The sequence below is a fragment of the Penicillium manginii genome (genome assembly GCF_028828005.1).
Source record: "Penicillium manginii strain IBT 31320 chromosome Unknown utg000006l:1.0-4164085.0:1.0-4166146.0, whole genome shotgun sequence".
NCBI classification, from domain to species: domain Eukaryota; kingdom Fungi; phylum Ascomycota; class Eurotiomycetes; order Eurotiales; family Aspergillaceae; genus Penicillium; species Penicillium manginii.
Genome location: NW_026643107.1, coordinates 3278552 through 3297458, shown reverse-complemented (window position 1 = coordinate 3297458; position 18907 = coordinate 3278552). Strand labels below are relative to the sequence as shown.

Sequence of the window (18907 nt, the reverse complement as noted above, 5' to 3'; positions counted from 1 at the left end):
GTGCGTCACGACTCTCCACCACAGCTCCGGCTTGGCACGTGCCTCCCCACGTTCTACATGGGAATGTGAACACCTGCACGGGATTGAGCTACAGAGGGCCAGGTATTAATTGTATTCATAGTGGTATCCTTGGAATGTAGTAGTACTACTAACCTTTGGAAACTATTATGAGTTCTGAACTCCTAGATCTCCCTGCTATTAAGGCCAGTAATAGGTGCAGATTAGCCCTGGAGGTTATCACAGTAGTCACGGGTAGAGTAGTCCTGCAATATATTTCCGAAATCTAGTACTCCAGGACTCAACTTGAACTTCAACTTGAAAACGCCTGCACTCACACCGAATGGTACACACCAACCAAGATGGGTATCAAAATATGAACCCCTCCACTCCCCCGCCGGGCGCACAACAGTCTTACCCGGACGGAAAAATGCCTTGGATGCCCGTCGCGTGGCTCTTGTCTCAAATCTCTGCATTACGACTGGGTACTAGCACCACCGGACTCTTTGCTGTCCACATGTGCCAGCACAAGGCTCCATGCCATCCCCTGTGGCTTTCCAGGGCTGTCAACCATATCGATCGATCCTGGAAACCGGGTCTCCACTTATCCTGGGGTCCCATGTATGTATCTCGGAAAATCATTGATCATCTCAGTCTGGAACGTCTGCAAGCTGCGACGCTCGGTTCTGATATCCGAGGCTGCATGAGTGGTGTAAGCTGGACCGGTGACTTTGGCATTGACATTGATTGACATCGCATTGACATTGGCGGGACCAAGACTAGGACTAGGACGAATGACAGCCGCACAACGCAGCAGGTGCCGGGAGCGGGCTAAGCGCGAGTTATTAGTGATTCGGACCTAGGAATCCTCAGATTGCTATATATTGTAGTAGGGGACTTTGAATTGAGATCAAAACTAGTACTCTAGTATGAGAATGTAGGGAGTACAGAGTAGTCCTACCTCTGCCCCTTTAGTATGCGGGTCGCACACATTGGTTCCCGGGCAATGTGGACGGCAATGGACCGGTCGAGACGCGCCGCACGGAGTGGGGACAAGAGCCCTCGAGTGTGTATAAATTAGGGTACTGGTAGGGGTTAGGGTTTTAGCGGAATAGCGAGTTAAGAGGAATGAAGTATTTCGATATAGTTTATTGAATATTTAGATGGACTTAGCCTATATATTAAATCATCAATTAGAATCACTATATCTACTGTACTCCGTAACACTACTAGTACTCCTACAATAGGATGTACAGAGTAGGCTAGACCCAACTGAGTCAGCCGCAGCAAGCAGAAACCTGCTCGCAAACGTCATCGTCCTTGTTTTCTGCCTCACCGCAGAAGGCCCTTCCCCACATACGTTTCCAAGGCCCCTCGTCGGCTTCACCCCTTTCCTCTTCGTCTTGTGTCTGTCTTTTCTCAACAAAAAAAACACAAAAGTTGCCTCGTTTTCATTATGGCCGAATTCGTTCGCTCCCAGATCTTCGGCACCACCTTCGAGATTACCAGCCGGTACCTTGCCCTGTGCCCCGCCCGGGCGCGTGAATCCCATTGCTGATCGTGTTTTTTCTTCTTCTAGGTACTCGGATTTGCAGCCGGTGGGCATGGGTGCCTTTGGCCTCGTGTGGTGAGAATCAGCTCCATCTCTGTTCTGGCGCGCGCACGCGCGCCCCCCGTCGGCAATATTCACCCATCCGCTAACCATCATGTGCTTGGTAGTTCGGCGCGCGACCAATTAACCGGCCAGCCAGTCGCCGTCAAGAAGATCATGAAGCCATTCAGCACTCCGGTTCTATCGAAACGGACCTACCGAGAGCTCAAGCTTCTCAAGCACCTCCGCCATGAAAATGTGGGTTCTTTTCGTATCAATGTACCCTTCTCCAGAGCTAGCTCACATGTACTGAACGCCTCACACAGATCATCAGTCTTAGCGACATCTTTATCTCTCCTCTTGAGGATATGTATGTCGTATATGATACGCTTGGACACCGACACGCAGACTAATGACTTTAGTTACTTTGTTACCGAGCTTCTGGGAACTGACCTCCACCGACTGCTTACCTCTCGCCCTCTTGAGAAACAATTCATCCAGTACTTCCTCTATCAAATTCTCGTGAGTTGCTTTGGTGTCTATAAATGCCTGGGGATCTTTCTCGTTGGGATCTTCTGCGATTCTTTCTTTGACTAACTGCCCACAGCGTGGATTGAAATATGTCCACTCCGCTGGTGTAGTCCACCGCGACTTGAAGCCCAGCAATATCCTGATCAATGAGAACTGCGACTTGAAAATCTGCGATTTCGGCCTCGCTCGCATTCAAGACCCGCAAATGACTGGCTATGTGTCAACGCGATACTACCGTGCGCCTGAAATCATGCTCACATGGCAGAAGTACGACGTTGAGGTGGACATCTGGAGTGCGGGCTGTATCTTCGCCGAAATGCTGGAGGGCAAGCCACTTTTCCCCGGAAAGGACCATGTCAACCAATTCTCGATCATCACCGAGTTACTGGGAACTCCGCCCGACGATGTGATCCAGACTATCTGCAGCGAAAACGTGAGTCCCACCCTGTCATGAGGTAGCGCAAGATCCGGACCTTGGCTAATTGTTTTTTCTTCTTTCCTCTGGATCTAGACCCTGCGATTTGTCAAGTCCCTGCCGAAGCGCGAGCGCCAACCCCTGGCGAATAAGTTCCGAAATGCCGATGCCGATGGTTCGTGACATTCGATTCCCACAGCCCCACCCCTAGTGTGCCTCCGTTGACAAAGTTTTAGCCGTTGATCTGCTTGAGCGGATGTTGGTGTTCGACCCCAAGAAGCGAGTCCGGGCCGGAGAAGCGCTGGCGCATGAATACCTGGCCCCGTACCATGACCCCACCGACGAGCCGGTCGCGCAAGAGAAGTTCGACTGGTCGTTCAACGATGCCGACCTACCTGTGGATACCTGGAAGATCATGATGTGGGTAACCCCTGTGTGCATGAGTTTATTACGTGGCTGACATTTTTCTTTTCTTTCCCCAATAGGTACTCGGAAATTCTCGACTTTCACAATATTGACCAAGGAACCGAGGCTGGCCAGGCTCTGGTCTCTGGTGGTTCCGTGCAAGGAGGCGTCTCCCAGAATTTCGCATGAATTTCATGATCCAACGAACCATAATTTCTACCATAGTATCTTTTTCTGCACTCGTGTTTTTTTTCTCTTTCTTCCTTTTCCTTTCTGGGATTGTTTTCCTCCCCGGTTAATTTTACCACCTCCAACCAGGGAGGCACAGCACCCAAATCATACATCTGTTTTAACTGAGAAGCTTTGCAAAGTGGGCATGTTCGTCTTTACTTTGCTTTACTTTTCCTTACTTTTCTTTTATTGGCCTATTGAAAGCCAATTGTCCATAGCTAGTTCGGCGTCGTTAAGAATCGGCTGGTGATCAGGGGATACCATTTCATTACCAAACGGTACAATCGGATTTGAGAAAGAACAATTTCTCATTCCTCTATCACTTGTAATTCTATCTGTAGGTTAGTTAGCCATCTTAAAATACTAATCTATTCTTACCTTACCACCAAGGCTTCTGGTAAGGTCACCGCGGGGCTGAGTGGGACCTCGGGGTGGGACACACCGCCCGCAATCAACACGTGAGCGATAGCCTATCAAAATCCCCGGGAGGCCATAACTACTCCGTACATGGAACTTGCTCTCTCCTTTTGACCCCAGCTCCCTTGCGCTCGTGTTTTTATGGGGACAATTTGGGCCGTGGAGAACCCCCCCCTAACTCTTATACTCGCTATCCCCAATCTCTGCTCTTCCCCGCACGACCGCCTCCATGGCTATTCCGAATAAACAAGATCCGATTGTCCTGGTGATTGATTTCCACCATGCGCGGTGCGTGCTTCCCCGCAGTCATGACCCAGCTACCAAAGACAACTTGTCTCGTGGCAATGTCCCGACTGAAACATAGGCTAATTCAAACTGCAGGGGCCCGGAAATCGAACATTGCATCGCCAACGAAGGCGCGAACCCTGCCACAGACAATGACTGGTCATTGCTGCCGTTCATGGCTCTGTCCGACGGCGCTCACCTGTACGGCATTACCCTCCCGGACCATACCTAAAAGTGCGCCATGTCTCTCGAGTCGACATGGCAGCCCTTGGTTTTATAGTGGAGAACAAACGGCTGATGTTTGGGATTCATAACTAGATCGACCGAGGAATTCTCCTATTTTACACTACGCGGCAGAGAAACACCCGATATTCCTGAAACCTCTCTATTCGGTATCGCCTGCTCGCGCCAACTCGATGCCAAGCTCCTCCTCAATCGCCCGCCGGACGTCACGAGATCTACGGTACAGAAGGCGGTGGTTGTCGTCACCGATTCCCCGCAGAGGGTAGGCCAGCTGCGCGAGAAGCTCTCTGTCGTAACTACGGCGTGGTTTGCTCAACGGTATGTTGGAAACAGCTCTTGTGGGTAGGGGAGTGGCTGGAACATCCCACATGAGAGAGTTTTTATTCGAAATGGCCCAATGAGCTGAGCTAACCGTGGATGGATAGCGACTTTTCCGATATCGATATTTTGAAGGTACATATGGCCCCAGGAACTCGAAAAAAAATGAACCGCTGGCTCATGTTTGATCTAGAAATTTCACGAGGGCTTGGTGATAAGCTTGATGAAGGATGGCCCGAAAGATCAGAACTTGGGTTAGTATTCTCCCGGTGCTTTGATTCGCGACATTTGACTGACTTGGACTTAAGGTCTTTCTCTACGAGAAATGATTCACGAATTTAAGTACCAGACTTTAGTACTCTTCAAGGCATTGCTATTGCAGCCCAAGGTACGGCATCTTCTTCCCTCGATGGGAGCTTTATAACGAATCTTGCTGATTGATGAAGATGCTTTTCTTCGGTACACGATGTGAAAGATTATGCATGCTCCAATTTTCACTTATATCCTTAATACCCGGTCTTATCAACCACTTGGAAGACTGCGCAGACCCTTCATTCGACAGTTATGCACAGAGCGTCGAGAAGCCAACTTCTCTTAAGACTAGTGATCGCAGCTCTTGTAGGCATCTCTCAAGTCCGACCTTCAATTATGGAGTTGCTAATCTTTCGATAGTGCTGGCATACATGGGTTTACCATTGCAGATCTTTGGAAAGGTATGCGTTGTCCTCAAGTAGGAATTCCGACTGGACCCTAACCCTCCTTCCAGGGAAGCATGTTCGGGCCCTATACCCCTCTTCAACAGCTGGATCTGTTGGCCGACGATGGTACAAAGTCCTACGTTGTGGGATCTACGAATTCATTGCTTCTACAACAGAAGGACCGCTACAGTGATATTCTAATCAACGTGAGTAGTCCGCTTTTTTTTGGTTTATAACATTTCTAATGAAGTTTGTGGACCATCAGCTTGATGAAGATAGTATTAGCATCTCTTCTTTGCCTCTCCGCAATGCTTTGGCTCTTTCCACCGCCGACAGACGCTGGATTGATCTACTCACTCAAATTGTTAATGACACTTGGGATGAAGATCACCCATCACGCCCGAAGACCCTTGGTTTTATGGGCTCCGAAGAGTTTATTCGATTGCAGTTTGAGGAGTATCTGCTGGCCCTATTATCTTCCATGAAGTACCACGAAGAACTCAGCTCGTACACTTCCGGTGACTCTGGCCATCGCAGCAGAGCGCAGTTACAAAACTTCAATATCGAAGGGGACCCTGCTGTCGACTTTAACACTGAATTTTTGATCCAGTGGCAGAAGACCTCCAACTATGCACTCTTCTCGCGCCTCACCTCGGATGCACTCCTGTTTTCTATCACCGAACCCCGACACCCAAGCGCCGGTGGATTGACCGTGGACGATATCCAACGTCGACTATCCCAGCAAGTGGCCGACCTCCATCTTGACGAAAAGGTTCGTGAGGGACGGGAGGCACTCGGCAGACACCTTGCGACAGGCCAGAAAAAAGTCAGCGCAGTGTACAACAGATTCTGGTCCGACATGGAGACCGTGCGCGAGAACCAAAAGAAGCGCAACGAAGAAAGATCATCTCAGCCACAGCGCGCTTCGATCGATACCCCCCGCGTCCCCTTCACAGGGATCCATCGATGATTCCACTTCCGAAACATCAGGCGCTTGGTTTGCGAGCCGTCCAAGAGCTTCAATTGACGTCGCTCAGGCCCAAGCTACAGCGGCCCAGGCCAGCCAAAAGGCCGGCGCATACTTCAGTTCATGGGGGTCATGGGCGAACGAGAAGCGACGCGAGTGGCAAGAAAAGCGCAGCGCTTCGCCAAGCCCGCAACAAGGCGCAATTGCCCCATCACCATCGGCACCATCTCTGTCCATCGTCAGCGAAACCATCACCGAGTCAGACCGCGGCCGTCGTCGCTCGATGCAGCGAGAAAGCGAAGATACCGAGGGGGGTCTGTCGCGCAGTCTAAGCCGTAGAAAGAGATGGAGTAATATTCTTCTGCGTCGCGAGAGCGGTGAATTCAAACGCGACGAGAGTGCCGATTCCCCTTTCCCCAAGTCTCCCCTCTCTCAGGGCTTCCCAGCACACGGTCTTGGCACGGAGGAGAATCCCTTTGAAGCTGAGAAGGTCACAGGACAGCAGCAGCAACAATTACAAGCTGCTGACGCGGAGGGTTTCACCAGCGTCTCACTTACGCCCAACGAGGGACTCCGCGTGGACCTAAACCCCAGCGAGTCTACAGCGGCTGAAAATACACATGATTCAAAGAAGACCGCTGATTCGCGACCCGATGATTCGTTGACTGCTCTGCCCGTTAAAGAAAAAGAACAATCACACGAGGCCAAGGATTCTATTTCTAGCAAATAGGTCCCCTTTCTGCGCCTCGTCCATCACGACAGTACATATGTTTTGAGTGACGCATTCTCCTTTTTCTTGTCATCTACTTGTTGTTGCCTTCCAAGGTTTTCCCCCTTTACTTCTTTCCCTCGCCCCTTTCTTATCTTTGGTACTTGGCATTGTAGCGCGGCATACCCATTCTAGAACACCATTCTCATTCTCCGATTGTCTTTGTCTATACTACACTTTAACCAAATCCCCTTCTCAAACACGCCATTGAACTTGCTTGCTAGAATTGCGATACGATCTTGGCATTCTTTTTTCTCTCTACTTTTCCAGCTTTCCTTTTTAGGGATCTCGCATCACACGATCCGAGTCAACTTGCGTGTCTTTCTAGGACTTGGAACTAGATATTGATTGCATTGTAATTTACATATATCTTAATTGTGCAGAGCTTTCATCGTATTTTTAGGCAATCTAGAGGAAAATCCTGCTACATTCAAGTTCGCGTATCTAGCTCCGCGTGGCCAAAATGAAAGGAACTTCTTAAGGGTTCTTTCAATAAATCAGATAGCGGTAGACTACGGTGGGACTTTGAGGTCTAAGGGTCGATTTTAGCGTTATACAAGTGGAAAAATATAAGAAAGGAGAATTCGGGTTATCATTGATCTGTCGTCTCAACGCTATGATGAAAGATGGAATAAAATAAACACAAAATGCGTCGTTCTTGTGCTCCGAAGCTCCCTTATCCCAACCAAGCAAGAAAAAAAAAGATTCCCCCTCCTCGTCAATTCCGGGTCGCTCGGTCACTTTGGGCCTCAAACCCTCGTCGCTCCCCTTCCTTTTTCTAATAAGAATATTGTAGCAGCAATAAGCAAAGGTGGAAACTATTCGAGCCGGATCAGACGAGGCAGAGGGGCGACGATAATAGAAGAGATGCGGGGGAAACGGAAGCATAGAAACAGGTGTGTCTGGTGCGATGAGCTAAGGAGGAACGAGAAATGAAGGGGGAGGCACACGGTAAGGACGTGACTTTAAGCAATGTAAGCTATTTCGTCCCCGTCTAGACGTTCGATGTAATCCTTCTCCATGAGAGCTTCGATGTTTTTCTTGATATCGGAAATCTTAGGCGGGAAGCGAGATTTGACGATCTGGATGACTTCTTGCACCAGTTGTACGTGTTTCATCTTCTTTCGAGATTTCATGACACGGACAATGGCCGACTGAATAAAGTTAGAAAGAATAGAACAATGCAAAGCGAGGTGTCGGAAGGGAAGGGGAAGGGAGATTGATTCGTACCTGGAGCAGAAGTTTCCGGTCCTCTTCTATGGTTTTGTGGGTATCATCCGATTCTTGTTTTTGCTCCGACTTAATCTGGATGTTGAGGTTGACCTTGATTTTCTTATTTTTGAAGTTGTAGTTGAGGGTGAAAGTGGTTGAGGGGTCAGGCTTGGCACCCTCTGGGCTTGCCAGGAGCACCTTCGCCTTCAAAAGGATACTGAGGTTAGGATCAAGGACTTCTGGGCCTAGTGCTGTCGCCTTTTGGATATCGGGAGTAGCCCATGGTGTCGGTCTCGTTGAACAGCAGCAAGATGCCCATTTGGTAAGTAGACACTTGGAAGGTGTAAGGTAGCTTAGCGTTCTTAATGTAATTCGCCTTAACTTCGCCCTTGCAGAGTTGCCACAGCCAGGTCAACTTGCGACCATTGTGCTTGCCGAAGTAGAATTGCTGGAACCGCTCGCAGGTCTTGTTGATCTCGGTGGGGGCATTGAAGGGGGTTGTGGGAGGGTTGAGGGGCCAGAAGCCAGTTCCAAGGATCTGGAAGTGCGAGTCAACCATCTTTTTGCGGTCGTCATCATCGTATGTCTTTTCTTGGTGGTCCTTGTAATTTGAGTTGAGGTCTTTGGAGAGTTGGATGTCCTGGAACATGCGCTGCAGTTTGTTGGTGTATTCAAAACCACAGGCTTCCTTCAGTTTACTGATCATGCTGGTTTCTGCATCGTCGGACACAGAGCTGACATGCACGAGACGTTTCGCCAACATCTTGGAATAAAACTTTTGGAAAACATCCTTGTCTTCGATGTATTTGAAGACAGTCATGATCTGCGTGAGCATCTCCTCCAGTTCGGACTCCTCCGCAGCCTTGGAACCCTTCTTCAGTAGACCATCGGTGTATTTTGCCAGGAGCTCTGGAGAGCGAGTCGTTGTGGTCTTGCAGATGCGGTTTCGGTTGACAAACTCGCGACAAGCGTTGTCGAGAGAACGCACAAACTCAGATTCGCCGTTGAAAGCTTCGTCAACTAGATTTTGATACCTGGTATGAACTTGCAGAAGGGCGTCCACGTAGAGCTTGGGCTCGAAGTTATCGCCTTCGGATGCGACCTTCTCAACCGCAGTCAGGCCAGCTCGTCTCACGTGGTTTTCAAATGTAGCGCGTAGAGGGTCCAATCCCTCCTTGATGCGAGATAGAAGTCGGTACATCCGGGCAAGGTCTTCCTGACGCTCATTATCCAGGAGAATCTGGAACTCATCGCGAAGCAAGTTGGAATGGGCAGTGACAAGGACGTCGAGGCAGGTCTCAGTAAGTGCCTTGGTGACATCGGGATGCAAATAGAGACCGACCCTATCCTTCTCCTCTGCAAGTCGAGCCTCCGCCTTCTTCATGTACTCGACAACGCTGTTCTCCGCCACAAACTGCCGGGATTCGTTTTCGTAATATTGCTTAGTGGCTGCGATGAATGGCGTTTGGAAATAGGTTCGGTAGACTTCAAGGGTGGGCTTCTTGCTATCGTTCTCGTCCAGGCCCAGAGAGACAAATGAATCAACGATGCTCTTGATCTGTGATTGTTCGATGGTTTCGCCGTTGCGCTGTTTCTCTATAAGGTTTAGCACGGCATCCATCACCTTCTCGTGAACGTGCTCAAAGAAATCCTCCTTCCACTTGACGAGATGCAAAGTGTAAACGTCGTAAACATTCTTCTTGCCCTCGTCGATCTCGCGCTTCACCCAGTGTCGATTCAGGTAACTGAACAAATGGTTGATGTATTTGGCAGCGGTAGTGTATCGGGACCATTCGCGAATGTAGAATGCGAGGAGAGCTTCTTCGGCGTGACTCTGGGATTCCTTGTAGACAACAGCCAGATGGCGTGATAGATACTCGCCTAATAGCTTGTAAAGCTCTTCTCCCAGGAGGTGTGCTGAGCGCATAGGGCGTTCAGTTAGTGAAATTCTTTCCAGGGAACCCGCAATGCGGGCTAGTATTGAGGATGACAAACCTCCTCGGTGAGCCTGTAGACCTTGACTGCTGGTGACGGCTTTCTGTGAGGTACAAAAGTTGTGGACGGCGCTGTGGTAGGCCTGTGAGCGGGGAAAACAAAATCGGCGCGGGCATTAAACGTACGTGTAAAGAGCCATGTACTGGGGAATTATGACCAAAAGTTAGTTTGAGGACATTCAAATGAGAGCCAGTTGCCTCGTTATGGATAAGGGCGTTCGAGTCACTCACATGCTTCATGTCAACTCCTTCCTCAAGCTTCATCATCACATTATCGATTCCCGCCTCGAGGAACGACCACCTGGAAAAGAATCAGCCCTGCTCTATCTTATACGTTTGGCTTTTATCTGGACTCACGTTTCGGGGAGGTCATCTTTATGCGGTGTTTGAAGCATGGCGGCCATAGTGTTGGGGAGGGGAGGTCAGGTGGGGAAGTCTAGCAAGGACGAAAGAAGGAAGTGATCCTGGAACAAAGACAATGAAAGATCAGCCGAGAAGTCCCGGGACACGCCATACAACAGATCAAGTCGGTTTCTTTGAAGGAGCGCGTACAAGCGAGGCTTGATCTCCCAGGGACGGAGATGGGATAGAGCGCCACGAGTCACAGCGTGTAATTTTCGGTGCAGAATCAAACTGCAGTTGCTTTTGGGTGGAGGAGACGCTTCAAAGAGAGAGAGAGTAGAAAATAAAAAACGATGCCTCCCAAGCAAAACAAGTGAGAGCAAGGCAGAAGAGAGATCAGGCAGACGAGTGTGGCGGCAAGATGAGGCTGAGATGCGTGGGGACCTCGATGCGTCGACCGCGGGCGGTCAGCAGCGGGCGGTGAGGGTCTGTGAAGGCGATCACCGCTTGTTGCCCATTGGGGTTTGGTTGTTTTGCCAGAGACTTTTATCAGCTTTACCGTCCACTATTTTGAACATGGATATACTAGTGGTAAGTTGTTCCAAAACTCTAGGGGATGGTATATTATTACTCTAAGAGTCTTCATTATTTCACCATTTAAAGGGTGGGTTTTGTGGTATCACTTCACACAATCAGCGATCTAGACCTTGATCTTAAAGGTTGTTAACCTAACATGCGATAACAAAAGCACATCTATAGTAAGACGATTTAGGAAGAAGAAAGAAACACAAATTATTGAAACGAAAGGATCAGACCAAGACATACAGAGCTCAGTCGTTTCCAAGCAATCGCACGCCTTGGGAGTAATCACAGTCTCCGAAATGACGTCATTGTCATGGTGAAGGTCAGGGTTCTGATGTTCTGATTTTCTGATTGGGAATGCCATGACCAGTAGTTACATAGTACATAGTACATAGCACTGCCGGTAAATCTAGAATGAAATCTATATTCAGAGCAGAAGACGAGCGCAACACAGGTATGACCTTTCATTAACCATCAGAGGTCCAGGTGACTTGCCATCAGAGTTGCTCTTGGGAGCTCATCTCCAAAACCGGGATTCGAGGGAACTCTTTCATGATATACCATGGCGCTTTCACCGCTGAGATCAAACGGCACTTGAACGAGGTCACAGTAGCTGTACTCTAATGGGTTTATATTGTGTATAGCCGACGCCATTTCCACGCCAATGCCCATGAGACTTTTGGTTGTCGCGGGTTGGACGGGCCTATGTTTTGGAGATGAACATTTTCGTATGGTGGGTGGGCTTGTATCAGCCTGGGAAACAGTGGAGCGTGTTTTGTGGTCGGGTGGTGGAGCAGGACAAAATTAAGGGCTATCCTGGGAAGTGATTTGGCACATTCATAGCGGTCCATGAATCAATCTGCCAGGATTCAACATTGAGTAAGATTAGGTAGGCGACGATGCATGCCGTCGGAATATACTTCTCCGACCGATACCGCAAGCTTGGAAGGAATCAAAAAGTGCAACCATAGGAATTATGCACTCAATGTTTCACCCTCTCAACAAGCCTAGAATGATATCAGTATCTAAGTGAGGCATCTTCCTGGAAACCGCTGGTACTTACCGGAGGACACTGATGCAGAATGTCATTAGCCAGGCAAGCAGAGCCACCAGGAGAACCGATGCCAAGGCTTTCTGGCGAACACAAATCCTGTCGTTACGAGGGTCTATTTGTTGGTTGACCTCTGCTTCGGTACATGATCCAGTCACCTCTGATAAAGAATCAAATGCCAAGCTAAGGTTGGCAGAATCGAAGACGATGAAAACCAGATCCAACAAGATAAGTCGTGCCTTTGCCGAAGGCGAACGCAGGCCCAGGGGCTTTGAGGTGTATTCATCAAACGTAATATAAAGTAGATAGACCAGGGCGACGGCATCGACAATGATGGCCATTAGGGCAGATGGCCCTTGGGAGTGGGTGCCTTGATTAGAGTAATGTTGGATAGATCCACCCAAAGCGAGAGCAGAGAGCGAGAAGCACCAGACAGTTAAACGTAAGATCAGCGGCACGATTGGACTTTTGAGAAGAGTACTCTGGAACCGCTTGAACCAGATCTCCCGACGATTTTTCGAGTGCAAGGGATACTCCGGGCTGTCGCCTTCGAGGTGCTTCCCTCGCCAGGGATCCGCGTAACTGCCATGGTTCTCGAGCAACCATTCCGGTGTGACTTCTTTATTCTCGGTACCATGTTCCCGAGGGTATTGTATAGATCGCGAGAATGTTATCCAGCGTGATTCGCGTTCCGTGGAGGGCGAACGGTCATCCTCAAAAAGCGGTTGTTGTGGTGATGGGGTATAGTGGTGGCTTGACGAGGCATGAGGTGAATGATTATGCTGAGCTACAAATGCATCGCTCGGTTGAGAAGGTAAAAGGCGATCGGCTGCTGTGGCATCCTCTCCTTCGTCGTCGGCGGCTTCAACAGACTGAATCCATGCTACGAGAGCGAAAAGTTAGTGACACTGAACTGATATTTTTACTGCAAATCAAGGAAAGGGAAGCTCAAGTCCATTGACATACGAGGCAGAGTTCTTAAAGTGAAATGTTGCGATCGTACGAGTTCTTCTATCTGCCCATTTGGAATTCGCGACGCGGTGGCTGGTGAGTCGTAAGCACCATTGCGCAGAGCTGCGGCCTGGGTATCGATGCTCAGATGGTTCGAGGGCGCGGGTACAATTGGTGATGACGGGCCGGAGGTAAGCTTTTCAGAAAGTTTTTCACTGAGGACACGTCCCAGAGCGCCTTGTTTGGAGCTATTCGCATCCATGGGAGGTGGTATAGGGCGGGACTCGGAGACTGCGGAAGGCGTCAATTTCGTAGGTGCATGTCCAAGATTGTTGATCAGGATGTGACAGCCTGGTAAACTGCACAAATTAGAGAGTAGCAGACTCGAGTCGAGGGATAAATGAAAATCGGGACGCGGGGTGGTGAGGTGGTGGATGCAGCAGGAAGAGAAACAAAGCAAGGCAGCTTTGGGGAAGGCCTCGGGACAAAAACGAGTTGGGTGGTTCGCGCGGAATGACGTCCTTTCCCCCCCCTAGTGCGATCCATCACTTTCACTTTCACTTTCACCACTCATTTTCACTTTCACTCCAACCTTCCAAGGCCCTTGGGCGCACACATAAGCGCATGGTCTGCTGAATTTCACTCCCTTTTCATATTCCTTTCCTTCGTCTTGACTTTCTCGATATTTTCTCTCCGGTCCCGAACTCCACACCCACTTCCCCGCTGTGATGCGCCTTTTCTTGATCCCTATCTCGACCAGACGGGCGTTGATATATGCGCGACCGCTCCGAAGAGATGCCTCTAAAGAACTTTCTATACTGGACCGCGTGACGACGAAGGCTGCGCAAACATGGGCTGGCTGGGAGGAAGCTGAGAAGGGCTGGAAGAAACACCTGGTGACGTGGGGAAATAAGGTCCAGCAACGAATCCCATTCGAAGAATGGGGTCTCAAAAGCATTCCGTCCCTCACAACACAGCGAAGAATTGATGAGCAATATGGGTCCAAGAAAATTGAAGTCCTATACCCGGCAAATGCTCTGCGATTGGAAAAGGTTCCCGCAATTCTCCGTACCATCGCCACGGAACGACAAGATTTCCACCAAAAGAAGATGCGGTGGAGCTTGGGCATAGCCCCCTTTACGGCACCATTGGGTTTGATCCCAGTGTAAGTTTCTTTTGGGAGTGGCATGGTTTTTTTGAAAGATCTACAGAATGCTAACGAATGATCCGAATGTCCAGAGTCCCGAACATCCCTTTCTTCTACCTGGTCTACCGAGGATGGTCTCACTGGCGCGGTTGGTTGACCCTATTCGCGAATTGTCCGAGCCCAACCACTAACAGTCAATTCTGTAGCATTGAATGGTTCCCGCCATCTCGAATTTCTCGTTGACAAGAACCTTATCAACCCTATTTCTCCCCCAGAATTGGAGGAGCTGTATGCCAAACGAGCCTCGCGCGCCCTTGATAACACACCGGCCGATACATCCATTTCTGATATGGTTGATGGTGTGGAGCAATGCGATGATCGCATATTACTAAAAATGTCCGACGCGAAAAGATTAGCATCTATATTTGAAGCACCGGAGTTGGCGCTTGAAGCGGAGCGAGCCATCATCCAAGTTGGTGAGCAGTTAGAGGCCAAGAAAGAGAAAGCGAAGGAAGAAGCCAAGGCCAACGCGAAAGAAAATGACCAAAAAGATGAGAAAAAAGATTCATGAGTCGGAAATTTGACGAGATTCAGGCGTTGGTCAGGCACAGGACCCCGATAGAAAGTCCCATCTTGGTATAAATTGTTTTAATAACACACGCACCTCTTGTATCATACTGATTAATACCAAAATATCATTTTCCAAGCAAAACTATCTAACCTGATCACCTACTATCTAGGATGAGAAGCCTTCCAATCCCTGTATACGATGATTCCAGAAGTAGGCCTACTATTTTGATAATCATACAATAAATTCCCAATCTCGGTAATTTCTATTAGATCGTAAATTCAAAAGCATATGCGTTAGCCGGGTCCTCGTAGATTTTAATAGGGAAAGAATAGACAAGGCACTCCGATGTACTTGAGTAATAACTTGAAAATAAACAGTTTTCACTCTTTCAACCCTGCCCCAATACTACCTAGGTAGTATCTTTGATATGTAATATTGGATTTCTGATTTGTCATGGGCCCCGTTGGTGCCGCTCATATATCCATGGTTAGTATCTCTCCATGGGGGAAGGTACCAGCTAGTTAACTAGTAGGTACTAGTACTAGTCCTTAACGGAGTGGTGATGCTGCATCTTGTAATGGCTGGTTCTTTAGACTTTAATATTGCACGTGAGTGTCTAGTCATCTCGTCCTGCTATCTCCAGTAGCAGCTATGGAGCTTTGTACACAATACACGCCCTTTACCATTCATCCCTTCACACAATCACGCTCATTGTTGCCGTTACAGCATTTAGGACTTAAGTTCAAAAAGACTTACCAGAACTCGTTCCTGTTGCTGAATTTTCTAAAATTCCTCACATCGCTCAAATTATTCAATATTTTACTTCACGATGGCAGATCGCCAGCGCCCTGTCAAAACACGGTTTCTCGTGATATCCGACACACATGGCCTCGAGACGCTTGCAAAAGATACCCCGAGCCATTCTGTAGACGTCGTCATCCACTGTGGAGACCTGACCACAGAGTCTAAGCTTGAGGAATACAATGCCTCTATTCGCCTCCTCCATGCCATCAACGCACCACTTAAAATTGCAATAGCCGGAAATCATGACTTCACGATGGATATTCCTACCTTCCAAAGAAAAGTGGCTGACGTCAAAACACCTTTGGATCCCACCCTGGTCCAACAGATGTATGGCTACGAAGGCGAGGCGAGAAAGTTATTTGACCGAGAAGTTGGAATTACTTTCCTTGACGAAGGAACTCACGAATTTCGATTAGGAAACGGCGCGTCTTTGAGAGTCTATGCCAGCCCATACACTCCATCGCAAGGTGATTGGGGATTTCAATACCACCCTGATCACGGTCATGATTTTTCAATTCATAACGTCGATATTGCTATTACCCATGGTCCTCCGAAAGGTATAATGGATATGACTTACTCTGCTGAGCGAGCAGGGTGCCCTTTTCTTTTCGAAGCGATAGCTCGAGCTCGGCCTCGTATGCACTGCTTTGGTCACATCCATGAAGGCTGGGGAGCCAAGCTCATCACTTGGCGCCAGACATCGAGTGCCAAGCCTTCGTATTTGACTGATATCGACAACGATAGATCTATGATAATAGAAAAATTATCTACAATACGAGAAAAGGTAGCCAAGATCCCCGCCGGGGCTTTCTCTACCAGCCATTGTTTTTCTGATCCAAGCCCGCTCAAGATGGGCTTGCAGACCCTTTTCGTGAATGCTGCAATCGAAGGGGAGAAAGTTCTACCGGTACAGCCAGCATGGATCGTGGACCTAGATCTCCCACAAGGATCGTGAAGGGAATTCAGTAGAAAAGAAAGAGAGAAACTTCGATAACCACATAATTTCAAGGTTTAGCCATTAGTCTTGCACTACTGACCAAAATTTAACTACTAGTGCCTATTTTTATAGATGAAAGCTAATGCCTAGCTAGATACCTAGGTACGGAACCAGATGGGCAGTGATGGAAACAACGTGGTCTACCTATTAGTATTAGATTGAAGCAAGGTAATACAATGCCAGGAGAAAAATAAAACAAGTTAAACTCATCAAATAAAGCAAAACAAGAGAGCAAAAAAAGAAAAACATACAACCGCAGGGATTCGCATGTGGTCACCCACCATACTACTAACCTGCCGACGTGTGGCTACTGAAGAAGAGTTTAATCTCTAGTTGATATACCAGGAAGCGATCTAACCTTACCTGGTAGCCTAGTAGTATAGTATGGTGACCACATGCGAATCCTCGCTATTGTATGCTCTTTTTCTTCTTATGTTAATTTTTTTTTTTTTGCAAGTCTTCAGTCCTTTCTCTACCTAAATGAACCCTTATAAGTTATTTTGCTCCTTATCATGCTTGGTTTTATTGCCAGACACCACGAATCCAGTGTTTGCCATATTTAGCGCCTTCTCAACCTAGCTTGCCGAGGCTATGTAAGCCAGATACGTTATCGCTATTACTGTGATGTCGACGACGAAATTACCTCTCGAGCTTAAGTCTGACTAAGAGCCGTATCTTTGTCTAAGTTGAAGTGTGGGGTGCTGGGGTAGGCGCCTGTCCTGGCATCGAACTTGTCGTGTTTTGCGGTTGTTGATTCGGAGTCGCCTGCTGGGGTGGTTGCTGGGGTGGCTGCACGGCTGCTACAGGAGCAGCTTTGTTCTGCTGTGCCACTGTAGCTCCCTGTTTTTGCTAGGCCTGGTTGACTATCGACTAGGTTTGCTGCTGTGATTGTATTTGGAAGCTCTCTTGCTGCTCTTTGAACTCGTTCAGGAAATCACTACCTTCACGGAACAGCTTCTCCGTAGCTAGCGAACGGTTCTTGAATTCCTGTACCTCCTCCTATATCATATTACCCGTAGCTTGATGCTAAGAGAAGGACTGATATAGGTCCGTAATCCGGGCCTATCTGACTTTCTGCTTCTAGAGCACAATTCCGTATCATAACCAGGCCTCGGGAATTCATATTTGGTGATATTTAGTAGTAGATAAAAGTTTAGTAAGCTAACCTTGACCTAGATCTATAGTAGGAGCTAGCCAAGGTTCTAGGGGCTGTTTAATTAATTGTGCTGAATAGGTCAGCCTTGCTGTGGCTGGCCCTAGGGAACCTAACCTATTGGTTGGGCTGACTAAGGCTGGTTTTGTTATTGCTGAATGGCCTGTTGGTGATTCTGTAGGAAAGTCTGTATCTCCTTCATCAAATTTTGTGATAACTGTGATGACTTTGAATATGCTGTCTGATATTCGGCAGTTTGTATGTTGTGGATATTAAGGATATCCCAGAGGTTACACACTAACTATGCTGCATCTTCTGTTAGCTATTGAGATGCAGAAGCTTCGGTACCTGGTCAATCTATATAAGATTAGAGTGCTGCTACTACTGCTTGTCACCTAGCTAGCTTTATACCTATGTCTAAGAGCTTTTCCTGGTCTAAAATTTTATTCTATACTTAATTATAAGGGATCTATTACTTAAGGAGTAATAACAGATTTTCTAATCAGTTAAGTAAGCATAATAATAAATTATCTTTCCTATAGTTATATGTTCGAAGTTACCCAGATTTATTGAAGGATTTCTAGTAAATACCGTATTATAGGATAGGTTTGTTATACTTCAATAGAAACTTTTATCCTTGAGACTAAGCTATTTGTAGTTTTAATAGATATATCTCTTTAATTCACTTAGTAAGAAGAAACTAAGAGCTACTCCTAGATAGCTAGGGTAAGAGCAAGAAAAGCAATCTATTTTGGACAACGGTCATGTAAACACCGGTATCAGGCTCCTAGGCGGCACCATCCATACAATGCCGTAACAAGCACTGGTGCCTGAGACGTAGGCGTACCGTGTAGACGTACCGCGTAGACAGTACACACCTAATATCTCTTCCTCTTCCTCACCACCTGGATATTCGTCTTGCTGCGTCTCACTTCAAAGTTCCATATCGACCGGTCTGCCCTATTCATTATCCATCCTCTCTGCAGTTCGGACTTTGTTTCGGCCAATCTGCTTCGCCTTCTCCTAGGAACCGCTGTCCCTGACCTTCGTCGTCATTTCCGTCCTCTCTGAGGTTCGGACTTTGTTTCGACTGTTTCGTCTTGTGTTCTCCCTGTAACCGGCATCTCGACTCTCATTTCCCTTTCAGTCTTCTCTGAGGTTCAGGCTTTCGTTCGTATCTTCGACAGATATCGCCGCCCTCGACTCTAGTCACCCTATCCGTCCTCTCTGAGGTCC

At 48.1% G+C, this 18907-nt stretch overlaps 7 protein-coding genes across 7 annotated transcripts; 5 read left to right on the top strand and 2 right to left on the bottom strand.

Moving 5' to 3' along the window:
* Positions 1 to 373: 373 nt before the first annotated feature.
* Positions 374 to 748, top strand: N7533_009606 (uncharacterized protein; the record flags this gene model as incomplete). The annotated part of the gene is made up of 2 exons (XM_057106256.1): positions 374 to 618; positions 652 to 748. 2 exons carry the CDS (start codon positions 374 to 376, stop codon positions 746 to 748), a joined length of 342 nt encoding a protein of 113 aa, XP_056957705.1.
* Positions 749 to 1453: 705 nt separating this feature from the next.
* sakA (mitogen-activated protein kinase HOG1) lies at positions 1454 to 3128 on the top strand (the record flags this gene model as incomplete). Its single annotated transcript, XM_057106255.1, has 9 exons — positions 1454 to 1509; positions 1577 to 1624; positions 1717 to 1846; positions 1915 to 1958; positions 2011 to 2110; positions 2196 to 2552; positions 2631 to 2709; positions 2771 to 2954; positions 3020 to 3128. The coding sequence occupies 9 exons, from the start codon at positions 1454 to 1456 to the stop codon at positions 3126 to 3128; spliced, it is 1107 nt and encodes a 368-aa protein (XP_056957704.1).
* A 688-nt stretch (positions 3129 to 3816) lies between these two features.
* On the top strand, positions 3817 to 6828 carry N7533_009604 (uncharacterized protein; the record flags this gene model as incomplete). Its single annotated transcript, XM_057106254.1, has 11 exons — positions 3817 to 3875; positions 3969 to 4073; positions 4191 to 4433; positions 4541 to 4568; positions 4627 to 4687; positions 4742 to 4821; positions 4880 to 5051; positions 5106 to 5146; positions 5200 to 5337; positions 5382 to 5999; positions 6088 to 6828. The coding sequence occupies 11 exons, from the start codon at positions 3817 to 3819 to the stop codon at positions 6826 to 6828; spliced, it is 2286 nt and encodes a 761-aa protein (XP_056957703.1).
* Positions 6829 to 7832: 1004 nt separating this feature from the next.
* On the bottom strand, positions 7833 to 10477 carry culA (cullin culA; the record flags this gene model as incomplete). The annotated part of the gene is made up of 7 exons (XM_057106253.1): positions 7833 to 8021; positions 8098 to 8412; positions 8462 to 9996; positions 10075 to 10145; positions 10200 to 10216; positions 10305 to 10374; positions 10431 to 10477. The coding sequence occupies 7 exons, from the start codon at positions 10475 to 10477 to the stop codon at positions 7833 to 7835; spliced, it is 2244 nt and encodes a 747-aa protein (XP_056957702.1).
* Positions 10478 to 11979: 1502 nt separating this feature from the next.
* N7533_009602 (phospholipase D regulator) lies at positions 11980 to 13261 on the bottom strand (the record flags this gene model as incomplete). Its single annotated transcript, XM_057106252.1, has 3 exons — positions 11980 to 12004; positions 12061 to 12931; positions 13015 to 13261. The coding sequence occupies 3 exons, from the start codon at positions 13259 to 13261 to the stop codon at positions 11980 to 11982; spliced, it is 1143 nt and encodes a 380-aa protein (XP_056957701.1).
* A 466-nt stretch (positions 13262 to 13727) lies between these two features.
* On the top strand, positions 13728 to 14717 carry N7533_009601 (mitochondrial K+-H+ exchange-related family protein; the record flags this gene model as incomplete). The annotated part of the gene is made up of 3 exons (XM_057106251.1): positions 13728 to 14164; positions 14239 to 14294; positions 14353 to 14717. 3 exons carry the CDS (start codon positions 13728 to 13730, stop codon positions 14715 to 14717), a joined length of 858 nt encoding a protein of 285 aa, XP_056957700.1.
* An 829-nt stretch (positions 14718 to 15546) lies between these two features.
* On the top strand, positions 15547 to 16476 carry N7533_009600 (metallophosphatase domain-containing protein; the record flags this gene model as incomplete). The annotated part of the gene is made up of 1 exon (XM_057106250.1): positions 15547 to 16476. The coding sequence occupies one exon, from the start codon at positions 15547 to 15549 to the stop codon at positions 16474 to 16476; it is 930 nt and encodes a 309-aa protein (XP_056957699.1).
* Positions 16477 to 18907: the final 2431 nt, after the last annotated feature.